At 40.0% G+C, this 15,891-nt stretch overlaps 4 protein-coding genes across 4 annotated transcripts; 2 read left to right on the plus strand and 2 right to left on the minus strand.

Annotated features, from left to right (window-relative positions):
- The first annotated feature begins 6,294 nt into the window (after window positions 1–6,294).
- On the plus strand, window positions 6,295–8,092 carry C8Q69DRAFT_173984 (putative Myb-like transcription factor). The gene is made up of 2 exons (XM_028625794.1): window positions 6,295–7,674; window positions 7,741–8,092. The coding sequence occupies exons 1-2, from the start codon at window positions 6,778–6,780 to the stop codon at window positions 7,858–7,860; spliced, it is 1,017 nt and encodes a 338-aa protein (XP_028488147.1). The 5' UTR covers window positions 6,295–6,777; the 3' UTR covers window positions 7,861–8,092.
- Window positions 8,093–9,190: 1,098 nt separating this feature from the next.
- On the plus strand, window positions 9,191–10,417 carry C8Q69DRAFT_505138 (putative cytochrome c subunit VB; the record flags this gene model as incomplete). The annotated part of the gene is made up of 6 exons (XM_028632673.1): window positions 9,191–9,281; window positions 9,446–9,499; window positions 9,709–9,867; window positions 10,005–10,105; window positions 10,186–10,282; window positions 10,341–10,417. The coding sequence occupies 6 exons, from the start codon at window positions 9,191–9,193 to the stop codon at window positions 10,415–10,417; spliced, it is 579 nt and encodes a 192-aa protein (XP_028488148.1).
- Window positions 10,418–11,065: 648 nt separating this feature from the next.
- Window positions 11,066–13,443, minus strand: C8Q69DRAFT_174008 (putative nucleoside transporter). The gene is made up of 6 exons (XM_028625795.1): window positions 12,734–13,443; window positions 12,519–12,672; window positions 12,391–12,463; window positions 12,227–12,340; window positions 11,464–12,169; window positions 11,066–11,397 (listed from the first exon to the last, which is right to left on the minus strand). Exons 1-6 carry the CDS (start codon window positions 13,190–13,192, stop codon window positions 11,314–11,316), a joined length of 1,590 nt encoding a protein of 529 aa, XP_028488149.1. The 5' UTR covers window positions 13,193–13,443; the 3' UTR covers window positions 11,066–11,313.
- A 1,254-nt stretch (window positions 13,444–14,697) lies between these two features.
- C8Q69DRAFT_442661 (hypothetical protein) lies at window positions 14,698–15,698 on the minus strand (the record flags this gene model as incomplete). The annotated part of the gene is made up of 5 exons (XM_028628858.1): window positions 14,698–14,895; window positions 14,952–14,984; window positions 15,042–15,089; window positions 15,143–15,527; window positions 15,694–15,698. The coding sequence occupies 5 exons, from the start codon at window positions 15,696–15,698 to the stop codon at window positions 14,698–14,700; spliced, it is 669 nt and encodes a 222-aa protein (XP_028488150.1).
- Between the last annotated feature and the right edge of the window lie 193 nt (window positions 15,699–15,891).

Raw genomic sequence — 15,891 nt, forward strand, 5'->3', positions numbered from 1 at the left:
TCTTTAGAGACTAGTAGTCAGTTAAAAAATATTAGGGTACCTAGTAATATTATAGCTTATACTAATAAACCAGCTACTACTAATAATACTAATATAATTAATAATAATAATCTAGTATTTAATAGAGAGCTTACCGCTCTTTAAAATAATATTAATTGCCAGATATTAGAACTTTAAAAGAAGTATAATAAGATATAAGCAAGGATAATAGAATTTAGTTTCAAGTTTTGTCATTTAGTATTACTAAAAGATATTAGTAAGTTAAATATTATTAGTTAATACTAATATATTAGTCTATTAAAAAGAGATATATTATAAAATCAGTTTATTAAACTAGAACTACTAATATAAACTATACTAGATTACTAGTTACTAGAAAACTAGATAGTATTAAATTCTAAGTCTGAATTGCAACTACTGGACCTAATTATCTAATATATAGTCCTACCTAATATATAATTTTTCTTAAGGAATTTAGAATTTTAAAATATAAATATCTTTATAATTAGTAGATTAAATATTTAAATATTTAAATAAGATATTCTAAACCCTTAAAAATATAATATATATAATTTTTTATAAAAAATATGATATTAAAATAATTAAAATCTATTATTATATTAATAATATTTAAAAATTATTTATTTATTTAATCTTTAATAAATTAATTATTTTTATTTTATTTTATTAATTAATATATTTAAATAATTTTAAACTTAGTTATTTAATATATAATTTTATTTACACTTTTACTAAAATTTTAAAAAATATTTAAATATAAATATTTATTAATAAATAAATTAAATTATTCAAATATTTACAGAAATAAAATTATTAGTTTTATCTTTAAAGACTTTATAATATAAAATAGAATTTTTTAGAGATATAAATATTTTAAGATTAAATTATATATCTTTTTATAATTAACATAAAAAAATTAATTTTAATAGATAATATATTAATTAAAAGAAATTATTAATAATTGTTTGAAAGTAGAGAGCTTTATATATTTTAACAGATATTTTAATATTATAATAATTTCGATACAAATAAAGCTTAGAAAGATATTTTAAATTATTTATAACTATATTATATATATTATTAAAATTAATAAAATATAGGATTTTAAATAATAAAAAAAATTCTAAACTCTATCTTTGATATTAAAAAAAATAAATAAATAATTTAAAAGTAAGCTTAAAATTAAATTAAAATTAATTTTTTTAACAATAATATAAACTTAAAAAAGAAAAATAATATAAATTTTAACTTTATTAAATCTATTATATAATTAATATATATTCTTTATAAATTAAAACTTAAAGAAATTAATTATAATTATTAAATAATAATAATATTAAATAATATTTTAAATTAATTAAAAAGGAATATATTAAAGAATTATTTTAATATTAAATCTATTAAATCGATTTATAATAGTTTTAATAATTAAATTTAAATATTATATTATTTTACAGTTTATTCTAATTATTTTATTTATTTTATTTAAATATATTATATATTAGAAAAAATTTATTTTTTTTTAAAAAATTTTAAAATATTAAATTAAACCTTTATTATAATAAAGTTTATTTAAGAATTTAATTAAAATAAATTAATTATTTTAATAATAATTAATATAAGATTAAAATCTTTAATTTATTTATTAATTTAAAATATATAACTTTTAATTTAATTATTAATAAAAATTAGAATTTATTTTTAAAATTTAAAAAATAGTTTTTAATTATTCTTTAATAATAGACTTTATAAAAAATATTATTAATTTAAGAATTAATAATATATTTAATATTATTTTAAAACTATTTATTAATAATTTTTTAATATTATTAATTTAAAAGTTATTTTTATATATTAATTTATAATATTAATACTTTTAATATAATATAATATATATTTTTATTATTTAATTATAATAATATTTAACTTCTTTTAAAAACTATAATAAATTATAATATAATATTTAAATTTAAAATATTAATAATATTATAAAATATAATATTATTATATTTTAAAGTTTAAAGATAAAAAAAGAAGTTTTTCTTATAATTATTTTATATTTTTTCTTATATATAAATTATTTTATAAGTTAAAAATATTAAAAATTACTTTAAATTTAAGCTAAAAAATAAATTAAAATTTTATTAAAAAACTTAATTAAATAATAAAAGAATTAAGAATTAAATAATTTTAAAATAATATTAAATAAGTTTATTAAAATTATAAAAAGATTTATAAATATTTTATTTATTTAAAAATTATAAAAATATTAATTTATTAAAAATTAAAATAAAAAAAATTTAAATATTATTAAATATAATAATAGATTTAATTATTTTAATATTATTATTATTCTATAAAAATTATATATATTCTTATTTTTAGGGATTTAGAATACTCTACTTAAATATCTAATTATTTACTCTACTAATTATTAAGATATTTATATTTTAAAGTTTTTAATTCCTTAGGGAAAATTATATATTAGGTAGGACTATATACTAGATAATTAGGTCTAGTAATAATAGAGATATTTTAAGCAGTATATTAGTAAATTTATTAGCTACTAAAAGAGACCAGTATTAATCTATTATAGTCTACCTAATTACCTTTATAAAAAACTAGTATTAACTAGTACTAACTAATATTAAGCAGCACTAACCTATTGCCCAGTTATAATTAATTGCTTATACCTTCACCTTTCCTTTGTTTTTATCCTTAGTATTATTAGCCCCACTAATAGTATTAGTAATATTACTCTTATTAATAATAATAGGATTATTTTAAATCTTATAAGGTAAGTAATAGCTATTAGTAAGATTAGTAACAATTAATATATCTTAAAATATTAATACTCATTAGGAATAACTGTAATTGATCTTATTACAGGCCTTATATTTCTTATTTATATATAATTTATAAGGACTAGTTATATTAGTAAATACTAATACTAACTAAGGAAATAATATATACTAGTAGAACTATTATATACCTAATAATTATCTTAGGGGATTTTAATCTAATAAAGTTATTAGAGGAATCCTCTCCTTTAGAATTAGTTTCTACTATTTTAAGTTTACTACTACTATTAAATACTAGTATTATAAAGTATATTTTAATAACTATACTTACTAATTACCTTTACCCTTTTTTTTATCTAAAACTCTCAGGCCCTTAAAAAGATTAATATATTTAAATCCCTATTAGTACTACCAGTTAATATTAGTAGAAAATTAACTAAATAAGTATACTTATAATATAAGATATCTTAATATATTTATAAATAATAGAACCTAAACCCTAAATTAACTAGTTTATTCTAGTAGGACCAGTTAGTATTAATACTAACTGGGCAATTATATAACCAATTAATATATATAGCTTATAGATATAATATAAATAATATTTTATATACTTCAGTATCTCCTAGTAGCTATTAGTATTTTTAAATATAATCAATAAGGATTAGACATAAATACTTATAATCTTACCTTTATATAGCTACTTTTTCTTCTTATAATAGGCATAATTATAAATTTTTTTCTTCCTATAATTAATCAGAATAGTACTATTAATAAATACTAATATATAATAGATATATATGATTTTGCTGCTCTTAGACAGGGTAGCCTCCTAGGCATTAGAATTATTAGTTAAACTAATAGTATTAATAATATAACTGCCGCCAGTAGGGCTGGTAGGAGCAGTATAATTAATTATATTAATAAGATTAGTGGTAATAGTAATAATACTAGTAATATCATTACTAGCATTAGTAATAGTATTACCAGTTAGACTAGTAGGGGTCGCTATTATACTAGTTAGTAGACTGTATCTACCTAATCTACTAATCGCTATCTGTTAGTAATTAGTACTTACTAAACATAACTAATATAACTAGAAATATATAAAAAATAGTAAGAAATAGGAGTAACCAATATTAGCTTTTAAGCCTAATTATTAATCGCAGTCGCAACTGCCAAATCTAACTATTACTTTCCTATTCCCTATAAGCTCAAACTAAGGGATATAAGGTTTAAAAGAGATAGAATTAGAATAATAATAAACTCAGTATATCTAGACACTTTTATTAGAGATTAAAAACAAGATTAACTAGGACTTACCTATCTGAAGATAATTAATAAAGGGAAGAAATCAAAAGGGATTAATTAAATATGATTTTTTTTTATAGGCTGAGTAAATAATATACTAGCCTAATTTAGAAATATAAATATCTACCAGAGTAAATCTAATATTGCCTAGTCTACTAGTCAGATATAGCCTATAAATATACCAGTTATATATAGCCTGCCACCAGTATACTAGTTAGATATAGCCCACTACTAAAATATAAGTCAGATATTGCCTGGTATATTAACTGCGACTATCTTATACTAGTATATTTTAGTAGACTAGTTTACTAAGATCAATTAAAATTAATAGCCTATATTTGCTTAATTTTAATACAGATCTAATAGTTATTTACACAGTCTCGCGGGGCAATATAATAATAATTTATAACTAAGCTGTTTTAATAGTAATTAAACTTTACTAGTAAAACTAATAATATTTAGTATAAAATACAGCAATTACAATCTTACCATCCTATAAGATAAGATTTACCTGTACTTACCACCCCGCGAGATTTAAAAATTTTAGATTTTAATCTTTATTAGTATATATTAGTATAATTTTAATATAAAATAGTAATTTACTAGTAATCTACTGGTAACAAAAACCTCGCCACCTCGCGAGACGCCACCTCGCGACCTCGCGACCCATATAACCAAGTACGGTACAGTACATACCGCCTGGTAATTCGGAACTTCAACCCTCAAACATCGTTTGCTTCACTAGCCAACTAGACCTTCCATTCTACTTCCTACTGTCTCACCATTTCTACAACCACTGTTAGATGCCACCTATACTGGTGGATTAGAATGACTTCACAGCCAAGGGAGAATATACATCATTGCCGCCGTCTCTGATCGCTAGGGGTAACCAGTATGCAATGATACAAGCACCCTGACTGATGTCTTCAGAACGCCTGTTGAAACAAGGCAGTTCCCGCATAGTCGTTTACAGCAGAGAGACTATACCTACATGGGACTTACCGATGCACTCCCTGAGATCCTTGAGCACTGGCCATTATACTGACGCCGGTGTCTTGAATCCCGAATCTCCCTGCTGCGCCTCGACAACTCTACCTTTATCGGCTCCACGGTCTGCGGCGGAATTTCCTAGCCTAGCAAGAACGAAGTGTCTGTGGGTAAATAAAGGAGGAAAGCAAGTGTACTGCTCAATCAGCTGCAGAAGAACAGCGGATCGGTAGTGGCTCTGCGATACTTTCTCCGTATCTACTAATATAGACCAGGATCATTATATTATGCTAATTGCGGACAGCTACTGGACGGTCTCAGCCGGATTTCCCTCCCAATGGATGATCCAACGGTCAGAGCACACCGAATATCCGCGGTTGCATTTCAACGGAGATTTAGGGCTATCTAACAGCCGTTGGGCCCTGACTATAACGACTGTACCGAGTCCAGTAAGGTCATGTTGAACCATCTGGTCATAGCCTTGACCATGTTCCAGTCACCCGCTGGTTTGTCAGAATTGGAGCCCAATATGCCGAGGACAGTACTCCGAACTAGGCAGATTCCTACTCTCGCTGCTACGCGATCTGATGCTAGAGAGCCAGGGGAATAATCCACACTCAATGCAAGCCTTGTTTCCCATTCAACCCTTGACTTTATGCTCTTTCCTGTTCCTGCCGGACATCTACGCATACTATGCTACGGCCCACATTATCCTTCAGGGTAACCAGTGGAGACTACCTTCACATCATCCTGTATTTGTGAACTGTGTCTGCATTCTGATTGCACCCTTGGAACAAGACCCTGACGAAAACCTAACATTTCCACCAATCTCTCGTCGTCATTGAATTCATAAGCTTTGCACTTTTGCAACCTGGGGCTGCCTCCCTGACTAGCTCCTTCTAACTTCCTTCTAGAATCCTTCCCTTTTTTACGGAGGCGATCTAGGACTGTGAAGCTAGTTGGGGGCTCCATGGCATCCGGAGTGAATTGCGCCCCGGCTATCTAGCTGTCCGCTCCCCACGCTGCACATAGGGGGGTGTATGATGGCGAATCCGATTGTTCATCCCTCAATCAGTCTTCCCTTTTTAGGCCGCATAAGGTTCTCACATAGGAGTTGGATGATCAATCTATCTTCTGTCCATTTTTAGCTAACGACGAATAGCAGTTCCCAGGCTTCTAGAACCCATCCAAGCCGTTGCGGGCCCTGCTTGACAAGCGATCCCAGGTCCCCGATCACTCCAGGATAGTTATTTGCCACGCTTCCCTTCATGCTGCTTTTCTCAATGACGACTTGCTCTTGTGCTAATATAATATCTACGACTCTCTGCTCTTTTGTTGCTTCTGAACCAACTCTCTACAGTTCCCCGAAGGTCTAATCTTAACGATATACGATACGTGTCAGTGACAGCGATTGGCTAAGGCGGGGGTTAGTGTCGGCTTTGACGTGCGGTATTGCTACTGTATTATTTAGCCATTCCACCCTCATCGGTTCGAGCGCAGACTGAAAGTCAAAACACACGCGATACACTTCACCCACATCGACGGGAGAAGACCTCCTAGTCCCGCGCGACTTGAATTTTTTCTTCCTTTCTTCTTTTTTTTCGATATAACTGTTTGGCAGCCTGCCAGAGCTTTTTGGCTCTAGCGGCGCCGATGCATGACTGCGACACTGGCGGATCCATACCGTGATTACCAGATCGATTATTCCACTCATGAACACTGTAAAGCAGAAGAGCAGCAAGGCCTACTGGTTTATCAGACAACTCAACCGCAGGTGCTGCACCACGGTGCACGGGCGGATGTCCCTTTCCCCTCTGGCAGTGCGCATCATTCTGTGTTTCAGCAACATCATCAGCATGGAACACCTACTGCGCTGCCACATGCGGGGAGCCATCCCATTGCCCAAGATATTCACCAACCGGTGCTGCTCACTTCGCATCAAATGGTATCACCGCAGATGCAGTCGCACTATGGCTCTGCTCCCCTCCATGTTCCCTTCTCCGCACCGCGTGGGACAAAGAGGACTCGGCCGGAGGATGATGGAGAGGGTGACCATGACGACCGCCATCTCGGACTCCATCTTCCAATGCTCCCTCCCGAAGCTCATACAGAAGGGGCGCATCCGTCAGAATTACTTCTTTCCTCTCACGACGACTCGTCTTCCCATCGTCGAACGTCTCTCCACGCTTTTGTGCCTCCTCCGCCACCTCCAGCGCTCTTACATCATCAGCAACACCATCATCACCGGCTTCCTTCACAGGTCGTCTCCCATCAATCTCAGCATCAGGGGACCGATATGACATCTCCCTCGCTACCATCCGGTCCGCCGAGTGTAGTAGGCCAAGCTGGAATGCCTGATCCTGCACCACGACCGCGCGGACCGAAACTCAAATTTACTCCGGAGGAGGATGCGCTATTGGTAGAGTTGAAGGAGAATAAGAATCTGACATGGAAACAAATTGCGGACTTCTTCCCAGGGCGGACAAGTGGCACGCTTCAGGTCCGATACTGCACCAAGTTAAAAGCTAAGGATACAGTCTGGACAGATGACATGGTCAGATTCCCCTCTTGGTATCTTGGGATGATTCGAAAACCTGCGGGTTCTAACAGTCACTAATAGGTACACCGTTTACGAAATGCGATCCAAGAATATGAGAACGACCGGTGGCGGTTGATAGCGGCCAAAGTTGGTAACGGTTTTACTCCTGCTGCTTGCCGAGAAAAGGCAACTGAGCTGTGAGCTTCAAAATCTGCCTATGTTTGGCCTATTATACGATGTTCTTGATTTTACTTAGGTCTTTATATGCTGCTGCTGCTTTCACTTGCCATATCAGATCGCAATCACAGGCGAAGGCGTATTCCCCGTAAGGGGGTTTTTTTTCCCCTAGACTAGACATTTCGTCTCCTTGCGTTATGATGTTTTGTACCTTTCTAATCAGCTTCTCTTCTATCTTCTTTTTGTTTTGCTATTGCACTGTTCAGGCACGGAAAAAGCGGTGAGGTAATGGGATGGCTAGCCGCGATGGCGCATGGTGAGAAGGACAGGTTTTGTGCTAGTTATTGGGACCGTTTCTACTGGAACATGGGGGGTATATATTGCATGCGGTGCACTTTGGAGGAGACACATTGACGACCATTTTTCCTTAGTTTTTGCCATTCTGCTGGATACACATACTAATATCATCTTGTGGGCTGGGAGCGATTATGATCTGTGAAATAGTATTCTGTGACGCTTTCTGTTTCTCACGATACCCTTACACCGCCATTATGCGCTGGCTCTTGTTTTTATTGGTCTTTTTGTATTTTGGATCGAGATGTAATTGTCCTGTCCAGTACGCTGCAGCTAAGAAATCCTATCTTTCTAGTCTTATGCTCGCTCTACCGTCTCATCTCCGTTTCAGGCGATCTGGGCTTTTATGCGGTAGCTGGAAAGCTTATTTTTTCCCACTGACATTGAAACTGACCCGTCCAAAGTCTTCCATTGATCAAAAAAGGTCATTTATTAGCTGCAAGCTTCTGACGCAGACAAATGGATGACACGATTTGATCCTTGATTTATGCGAATGTGTTACACGGACATGGCGAGAGGAAAGCTTCATCGGTTTGATACTGCGAATGGTATAGTGGACAGATGCCTTTCAAGTTTGATAACGTCTGCAATACATGTATGTATACCAGAGCCTGGCAACAAGACGTCCCGTAGTAGTACTTAAGTTGCTATCTACTTACTCGCAATCACAGAACACTACCAATCGGGAAGGTGAGGCTAATCCGAATGCGGAAATACTTCCACGTGATAGGGCTAGCCCTTGAAAACGGCCTGATCGGGCATGACTGCGCAGTTGGTCACTGCCGACGGCCGCAGACGAAGCGAAAGCCAATCAGAGCGCGTGCAAACACACGGGCGGCTGACTAACCGTGACCGCACGACTCGGACGTTGACGCTCCAGCGCTCATCGCTCCATCGGCGGGCCGGGCGGCTTCAAACTCACCTCACCTCGTCTGAACTTCCCAACCTTCCCTTTCTCCCTGTCCATCTCACCACCTCAATCTCCGCATCCACCAGGACAATGTTTCTCCAGCGCACTGCCTTCGCCGTTGCAAGGCGCACGCCCATCAGGGCCATCGCCAAGCGCCCGTTCTCCTCGTCGATTATCCGCTGTACGTGACCCCATTTGACCGAGCTGTTTGCTATGAACAGCACCCCTTCACCTCACCCATCTCGACTCAATTGAGAGCAATCACGATGGATATACATTTCCTATCGCTGTCCGGACTAGTTTAGGGTGGGATTTGTGCTGACGGGTGGTAATCTTTGGTTATAGGCGAGAAGTCGAAATACGAGGTCGACAAGCCCGGCAAGATCGTCTCCTTCGATGGTTCGTGTTGCAGCCCCTAAAATATGGCAAATAATACCCTTTATCGGCACTTCAATCGCGGTTCTTTCACTGGATCACCATGCCATGCCCCAATTGGTCTCGTCGGTCGGTCGGAAAACGAATCCGATTTCTCCCGCTCGTCTTTATATCGCCATATGATACATGTGAAAGGCCCATACGGGAAAGCTAACGTGCCTTTCTTTATATAGAGGTGAAGACGGAAGAGGACCTCCTCCCCCCTGGTGCTAAGCCCGGAACCATTCCTACCGATCTCGACCAGGCCACCGGTCTCGAGCGTCTGGAGTTGCTCGGAAAGATGCAGGGCATTGATATCTTTGACATGAGGCCTCTGGATGCCTCCCGAAAGGGTACGTCAACATACTTCTTTATGTTCCGGAAAACGCGCCCTGTTATCGACCTATCGAACCTATCACGGTCGTTTACCATACACGACATGGATCGCGGTCTCGAGATTTTATGCGACGCTAAATACGAGATTCAATAGGAACCCTCGACAACCCCATCATTGTCAACGGCGCCGGTGATGAGCAGTATGCTGGATGCACTGGCTACCCCGCTGACTCTCACGTCGTCAACTGGCTGACGGTAAACCACATCCTTGACGCGCCTTCATCTCGCGCAGCATTTCCCTATACATCGTTCATTTACTGATTAGACTGTGGTAGGTCTCTCGTGAGCGCCCTATCGAGCGCTGCATGGAGTGCGGCAATGTCATCAAGTACAACTACGTTGGCCCGGAGGAGGACCCCCACGCCCACGACCGTAAGTTGTCCCTGATTATGCTGTTCAGCAGACTGTTGCTGACAGATCCGCCCTCTAGACGGCCACCACCACCAGACCCACGAGGACCCCAAGACTTTCGCCGACTACGTTAAGCCTGAGTACTGGTACCGATAAATTACCAGCCAGCAGCATTATTTGCATGTCTTATACTCGCCTGTAAACCATAACTTGAAGCGTTGGCGCACTTGCAAAGGCCAAATGGGGAAGGAGGAATCCGAGGGGAAACGGTTTCATATCCCGCCTTCCCTTTTGTTCACTAGTCCTTGAGAGTCATCCTGTTAATGCCGTCGCCATCGCTCAAGAGCTGTGTCATTTCCCTTGTCAATTTGTAGAATACTCGCAGACCAATGAAGTTGTAGTAGAGGTTGTCCATTCATGGTTGCCATCTGACACATTAGACTCACCGCATGTCGTTTGGCCCTCACTTGATTGAATATCGACTGAATATCGACTAGAAGGAAGGAAGGAAGAGCTACAGGGCGTAATGTGATGCACATGGTGCCAAATCGATACATTAGTCGCCATCCGAGTGTATTATTTACCAGTTCCTTCCTCCAGACTGATTGTATATCGCCATGGATATCGGGCCTTGAAAGCAAGGAGAAAGCATACTCAAGCGTGCTATATTTTCAATTACGACTCCGGATATATTTTCATGCATGGACGCAGCCATTGGCTGTCGATATAAATAAATAATATATATATAGTGGAGTATATATGCAAGTACCCATGAAACCGTATTTATATGCAACCTCATGCGCAAAATAAAGCTGCATATACATACAGGAAAACCAATATATAAGTATCAGAAGAAAAGGAGACGATCTATGTACTCTTGACAATGCGACGGACCTTTTAGCTCTAATTTTTTCCAAGATGATGTCTAATAATCGAAACCATTCTCAGCAGGAAAAGTTGGTTTATGCACATATCGACAAAACATCACACGTGGATATGTTTGATGGCGTCATCTATAGCAGGAATATATGCTCATGCTGAAGAGAAGAGCGCTAACGACCGAAGAAGCGAAGTTCGATGTATCGTAATGGTGGGTATACGATGGCGGCCCAGGAAAAACCGACGTAGTTGCCCATCTGAGATTCATTCAAAGTTAATATAATCTTTTCGAGATAAGGTAGTGAGGGGTTGAGGAGACTTACATCGGCACCGTATTCTCCTACAAGACCGGCAATAGGTCCTACGTACCAGACCTGTGCCATGCAGAGGACAGCACCGACCCAGCCGACAACGAATGCGATAAAGGCGGCAATTCCAATGGGGAGCTTGGATGGATCGTTCCAAGCGGCCCAGTTATAGCCAGCACGGCGTCGGAAGATGTAACGTTCCTCGAGGAGGATGGCGAACCAGATGGCAACCCAGTATCCCATGAGGGCGAGGAAATTAGTGAATATCTCGGATAGGTGACCACGACCAGCGAGGGCACAAACAGTATAAATGATAACGCCGAATGTGTTCCAGATGACTCGCGGAACCTTCTCTGCGTACCGGCCAAGGATCTGGAAGTCAATACTGGAGGAGTATGTTGGTGCGATGGTGTTCGCGACCAAGCCTAGTGCAACAACCACGGAGCAGAACTTGCCAAAGTTGTGAAGAGGGCCGAACCCTTCGACGATGAGAGCGCCGGCGCCTGTATTCCATGCCGCGGCATATTCAGGATGAGTAGCGATACCGCTTGCTAGTCCAATTCCGACAAGGAAAGCCAATGTGAAGGACGTCATCAGGCCCAACAGCGATAGAATAAAAAGGGTTGGCTTGGAAGTGCGCGTGGGATAGTAGACGAAGAAGTCTGCTGCTAAGGGACTGTATGTAATAGCAGCACTCAAGCAAATTGAGAAGAACGATAGTCTGCAAGGAAAGGCCTTATCAGAAGAGGAATCCCCGGTCTTCAAGGTCTCAGCTTACCTATTGCCAATAAGAGTACGGCGATCTCCTTGGGAAGGCGCTGACAGGTCGAATTTCTTCGCTGATGTGCCGTATAAAATGGGCACCACTATCAGTTGAGGCAGAAACGCGAAACTTTGTATAGTTAGTAAGAAGATCCGATACAATAGTGACTGCGTCCTTACCGTTCATAGTAGTGGAAGATCTGGATACCAAATGTGGCTACTGCCCAACTGATGACGGCCACAATTACAATTCCTGTGGCACTGTTAGACAAGGATCGCAGCGCTGATCATGACTTCTGGTGACTTACCAACAGCAACCGACATGCTGCCTCCAGGCGAAACTGCAGATAGGATCTGTCCTCCAACCACGCAATCGATCATACAGTATCCAATCATTTGAATGAGATTCAGTAAGACCACAATCTTGCTTGGCCACCAACCCATGGAATATCTCCCAAACACCTGCATTAACATTAGACCATCTTCTTCTTGCCTGGTTTAGCAAACATTTAGGACTGCCAACCATTGTTCGATTTCCAGAGACTGGACCCCACGTGGCGCACCATGAAGCCACCAAAGATCCCACAAGCGCTCCAAGCACTGCACAAAGAGCTGAGTCAAGGAAGCTCAGATAATAGACCGCAGGACCAAGCATGCCCAGAGTGATATTATTGGCGGCCAGATTAATCGAAACCCACAGCAAGAACGACTGCAGGTAAGGCAGCCATGACAATTGGATACGTTCACTCTCCTCTACACGCTGTATCCCTCGAGCTTCGAGATTGTAACTAACGAGCTGCTTTTCAAAACTTCTCACGGCTGCCCCGATGCGCCCTGGGAGAGTCCAGCCATGCTGTCGCGAATCATAATCCGGAACACGATCGTCCACTAGGATTTCTCCAGGCTGATCTGAGCAGGCGATACCGAGCTCTGTCTTGTCATGGACAGCCGGTAGGGCGGGACGCCCATCTTTTCCTTCCATTTCTATAAACCTCCAGTCAGTATCGTCCCGCACGGGCGCAATGTGTGAGTCGACGAGACCGCCAGGACAGGACCCAGATTGAAAGAACAGGTCCAGTCTCAGTAGCTAGGGATCACAGGTGAATGCAAAGCAAAGGGTGGGGGCAGAAAAAGGAAAGCACGCATGAGTCCTTTCGCTGGAATTATCCAGATCAAGTTCAACCGTATAATCTCAGAACGACAATGAGCACCAGCTGCGCAACCTTCGGGACAAGCAATTGACTTCCTTTTGCTATAGACGACTTGCATATTTCACTGCGACACAGAATATGTCACACAGCAGAGGCACAAGCGAGTCCGAAGTTGCGCAGAGAGCCTACTTGTCGAACACCGGTCTTCATGCAGGCACGTTACCTAGATACCTTGATCACGGACAAATCCACACTACTCGTCTTCATAATGGCTCTCTTTTGTAGACTGATGAAATAGGAGAGGAGAGAGGTACAGAATAGAGAGAGATTTTGTTCACTCCCCGTCCGCAGAAATGGGAGGTTTCCAACGTTGCAGTGGCGGTCGTTTTGATCGCGGGGGAGCTCTTTGGCGCGAAGGAAATATCTTCCTGAATATCAGTCTCTGAACACAGATAGTTTTGCACGAACAAGCACAGACTCTTGAATTCTGCTGACTGACATTCGATGATATTTCCACTACTCGCTTCACCGTGGAGGCCCGTTGCTGCTGGAAATTTCTCCAAGGCCAAGGCCCAGACCATAGATACGAAAGTGGCGGGTGGGGAAGCGATTTTTTAACGGGGAACTTTTGATGAGAACCGTGCTCCCTCCCCACTCGTTGCGATTGTGAATCATCATGATCCTGTTGATATAGGCACAAATTCCTACTATAGTCGGTTCGCTCCAGTAAGTACGGCGGCAATACACGCGGATTAATATATGGCTTTAAGTAGCCAGCGTGCGCGTCGCTACAGCTGCACGTGCACTTGATAAGGAGATCGCAGGGCATCATACATGGGCCAAGCTCGAGGTTTTTTTAAAGAGCCGGTCTAGATGTCATTGACAAAGATAGAAGAATGATCTGATTTGCATAGACATGAGTCTTCCTGAGATCCAGACAATTGCCACTAGAAATTTCGTAGAAAAAAAAAGTATCTGGGCAAGCTATGAAAGAGATGCATCCATTCATTACCCTGCTCGATGCCCCGATAAGAGTCCTTCCCCGCGAACCATGGCAAGACGACGAAAAAGAACGAGACGGGATCCAGTGAATGGGTGACCCAGGGTATAGTCCATCGAATGCTCAAGGTCCAAGTACCGTTGCTGCTGAAATCCAGATAAAAAAGTGCAGAAGCCACCAACTCCCAAAAGAGCCCATAAACCCGCGACTCCTGACCGTCACTGTTAGAAACCTGTGTCGCCAAAGAACAGTAAGAGCCGTAGCTGACTGCCAGTGGTGCAGAATATGTTGCTAATGAAAATGCATCCAATTCATCACGTCGTCAATTTCGTCAATTTAGAGGTTTTTGAAATGCTCTTTTGCGTACTGCTCGCAGGCCTTCTCGAACGGGTCAGCATGCGGGACTATATAAGTGCCCTCGCAGACACCATGAATGGGCCAGCTAAATACCTTCGCGGGTTTTCCAACTTTCTGTCCAATGACCTTCCACTTATTCGCCTCGTACTCTTTGATTGCCTCGCGTAGCGCTACCGACTGAAGAAAGGATTAGAAGGATGCGACAGTCAGTCGTGCGGGCGCAGTAAACATACCTCATCTTCGGCGAACTCGGCATAATGCATGTCCTGCCAGCAGGGATCAGTAAGAGCAATTGAGTCTTAAGTCTGCACGCAGGTGCTCACCTTGTACCAGTGCTTTTTCACACTTCCCTCGGTTCGAGTAGGGAATGTCTAGAGACGGCAACGTCAGTAAAGGCCAGCCCGGAGCGCATATCGAGACAGACTTTGGCAATTTCGCTCCAGCTCTTCCCAGCGTCGCGCATTGTCTTCAAACGTTGCTCTTCCTCGGCCGTCCACGGAGTGTTGGTCCGTCCCTTCTTCTTCCCTGCCGACTCTGGCGTAGCCGTAGCCGTGGCGGGATCCGTCACAGCGTCTGCTCTGCTAGCCGGGACAGGCGGCGCAGCCATGGTCGTTGTTGCGCCTGATGAGGGTGACGAGCGGCGTTTGCGTGGATTGGAAGGTGACACCTGGGTTGGCTGGGCTGGTAACGTCGGAACACCCTCAAAGGCAGCTGATCCGGGGAAAGCGGGCGCTTGCTGCTGGTTCAGAGATCGGGAAGGAGAGCTAGTTGTTGTCGACGTCTTGATCCGCTTGGAGGTAGGAGGAGACCTGGGACATGGACGACACGGTCAGCAAAGCGATGAAAGCTCACCCATCGCGGTGGAAGCGCGATAGCACATGACACAGGAACCTGGAAGCGACCGCGATATCTTCCCTGGATCGGACGGCAGTCCGACCAGAGCAACGGGACTTGGCAGTACAAGACAGCACTCACGACATGGTTTCGCGACGCAGGCCTGTCGATTCATCTGCACATACACATATAGCAGCTCTAGTTGACGATCAGGAACACGACAGCGGTGGCCTGTTCGGGTCCGTTGACGGCTCCGGGGAACAGTAATGGAGTTGGAAGCGTTTAGACCAGGGGAGCGGCCACCAACACAAGGCCACCGGCCTGAGAGTTCAACGGTTC

This window comes from Paecilomyces variotii, assembly GCF_004022145.1.
Source record: "Paecilomyces variotii strain CBS 101075 chromosome Unknown C8Q69scaffold_2, whole genome shotgun sequence".
Classification (NCBI taxonomy): Eukaryota; Fungi; Ascomycota; class Eurotiomycetes; order Eurotiales; family Thermoascaceae; genus Paecilomyces; species Paecilomyces variotii.

Coding starts and splice junctions, on each gene's coding strand:
- C8Q69DRAFT_173984 (XM_028625794.1), top strand. CDS start 6,778: ATGACTGCGACACTGGCGGATCCATACCGTGATTACCAGATCGATTAT. Junction 7,675..7,740: donor CAGTCTGGACAGATGACATG/GTCAGATTCCCC, acceptor AGTCACTAATAG/GTACACCGTTTACGAAATGC.
- C8Q69DRAFT_174008 (XM_028625795.1), bottom strand. CDS start 13,192: ATGGAAGGAAAAGATGGGCGTCCCGCCCTACCGGCTGTCCATGACAAG. Junction 12,673..12,733: donor TCTCTGGAAATCGAACAATG/GTTGGCAGTCCT, acceptor ATGTTAATGCAG/GTGTTTGGGAGATATTCCAT. Junction 12,341..12,390: donor ATCTTCCACTACTATGAACG/GTAAGGACGCAG, acceptor AACTATACAAAG/TTTCGCGTTTCTGCCTCAAC.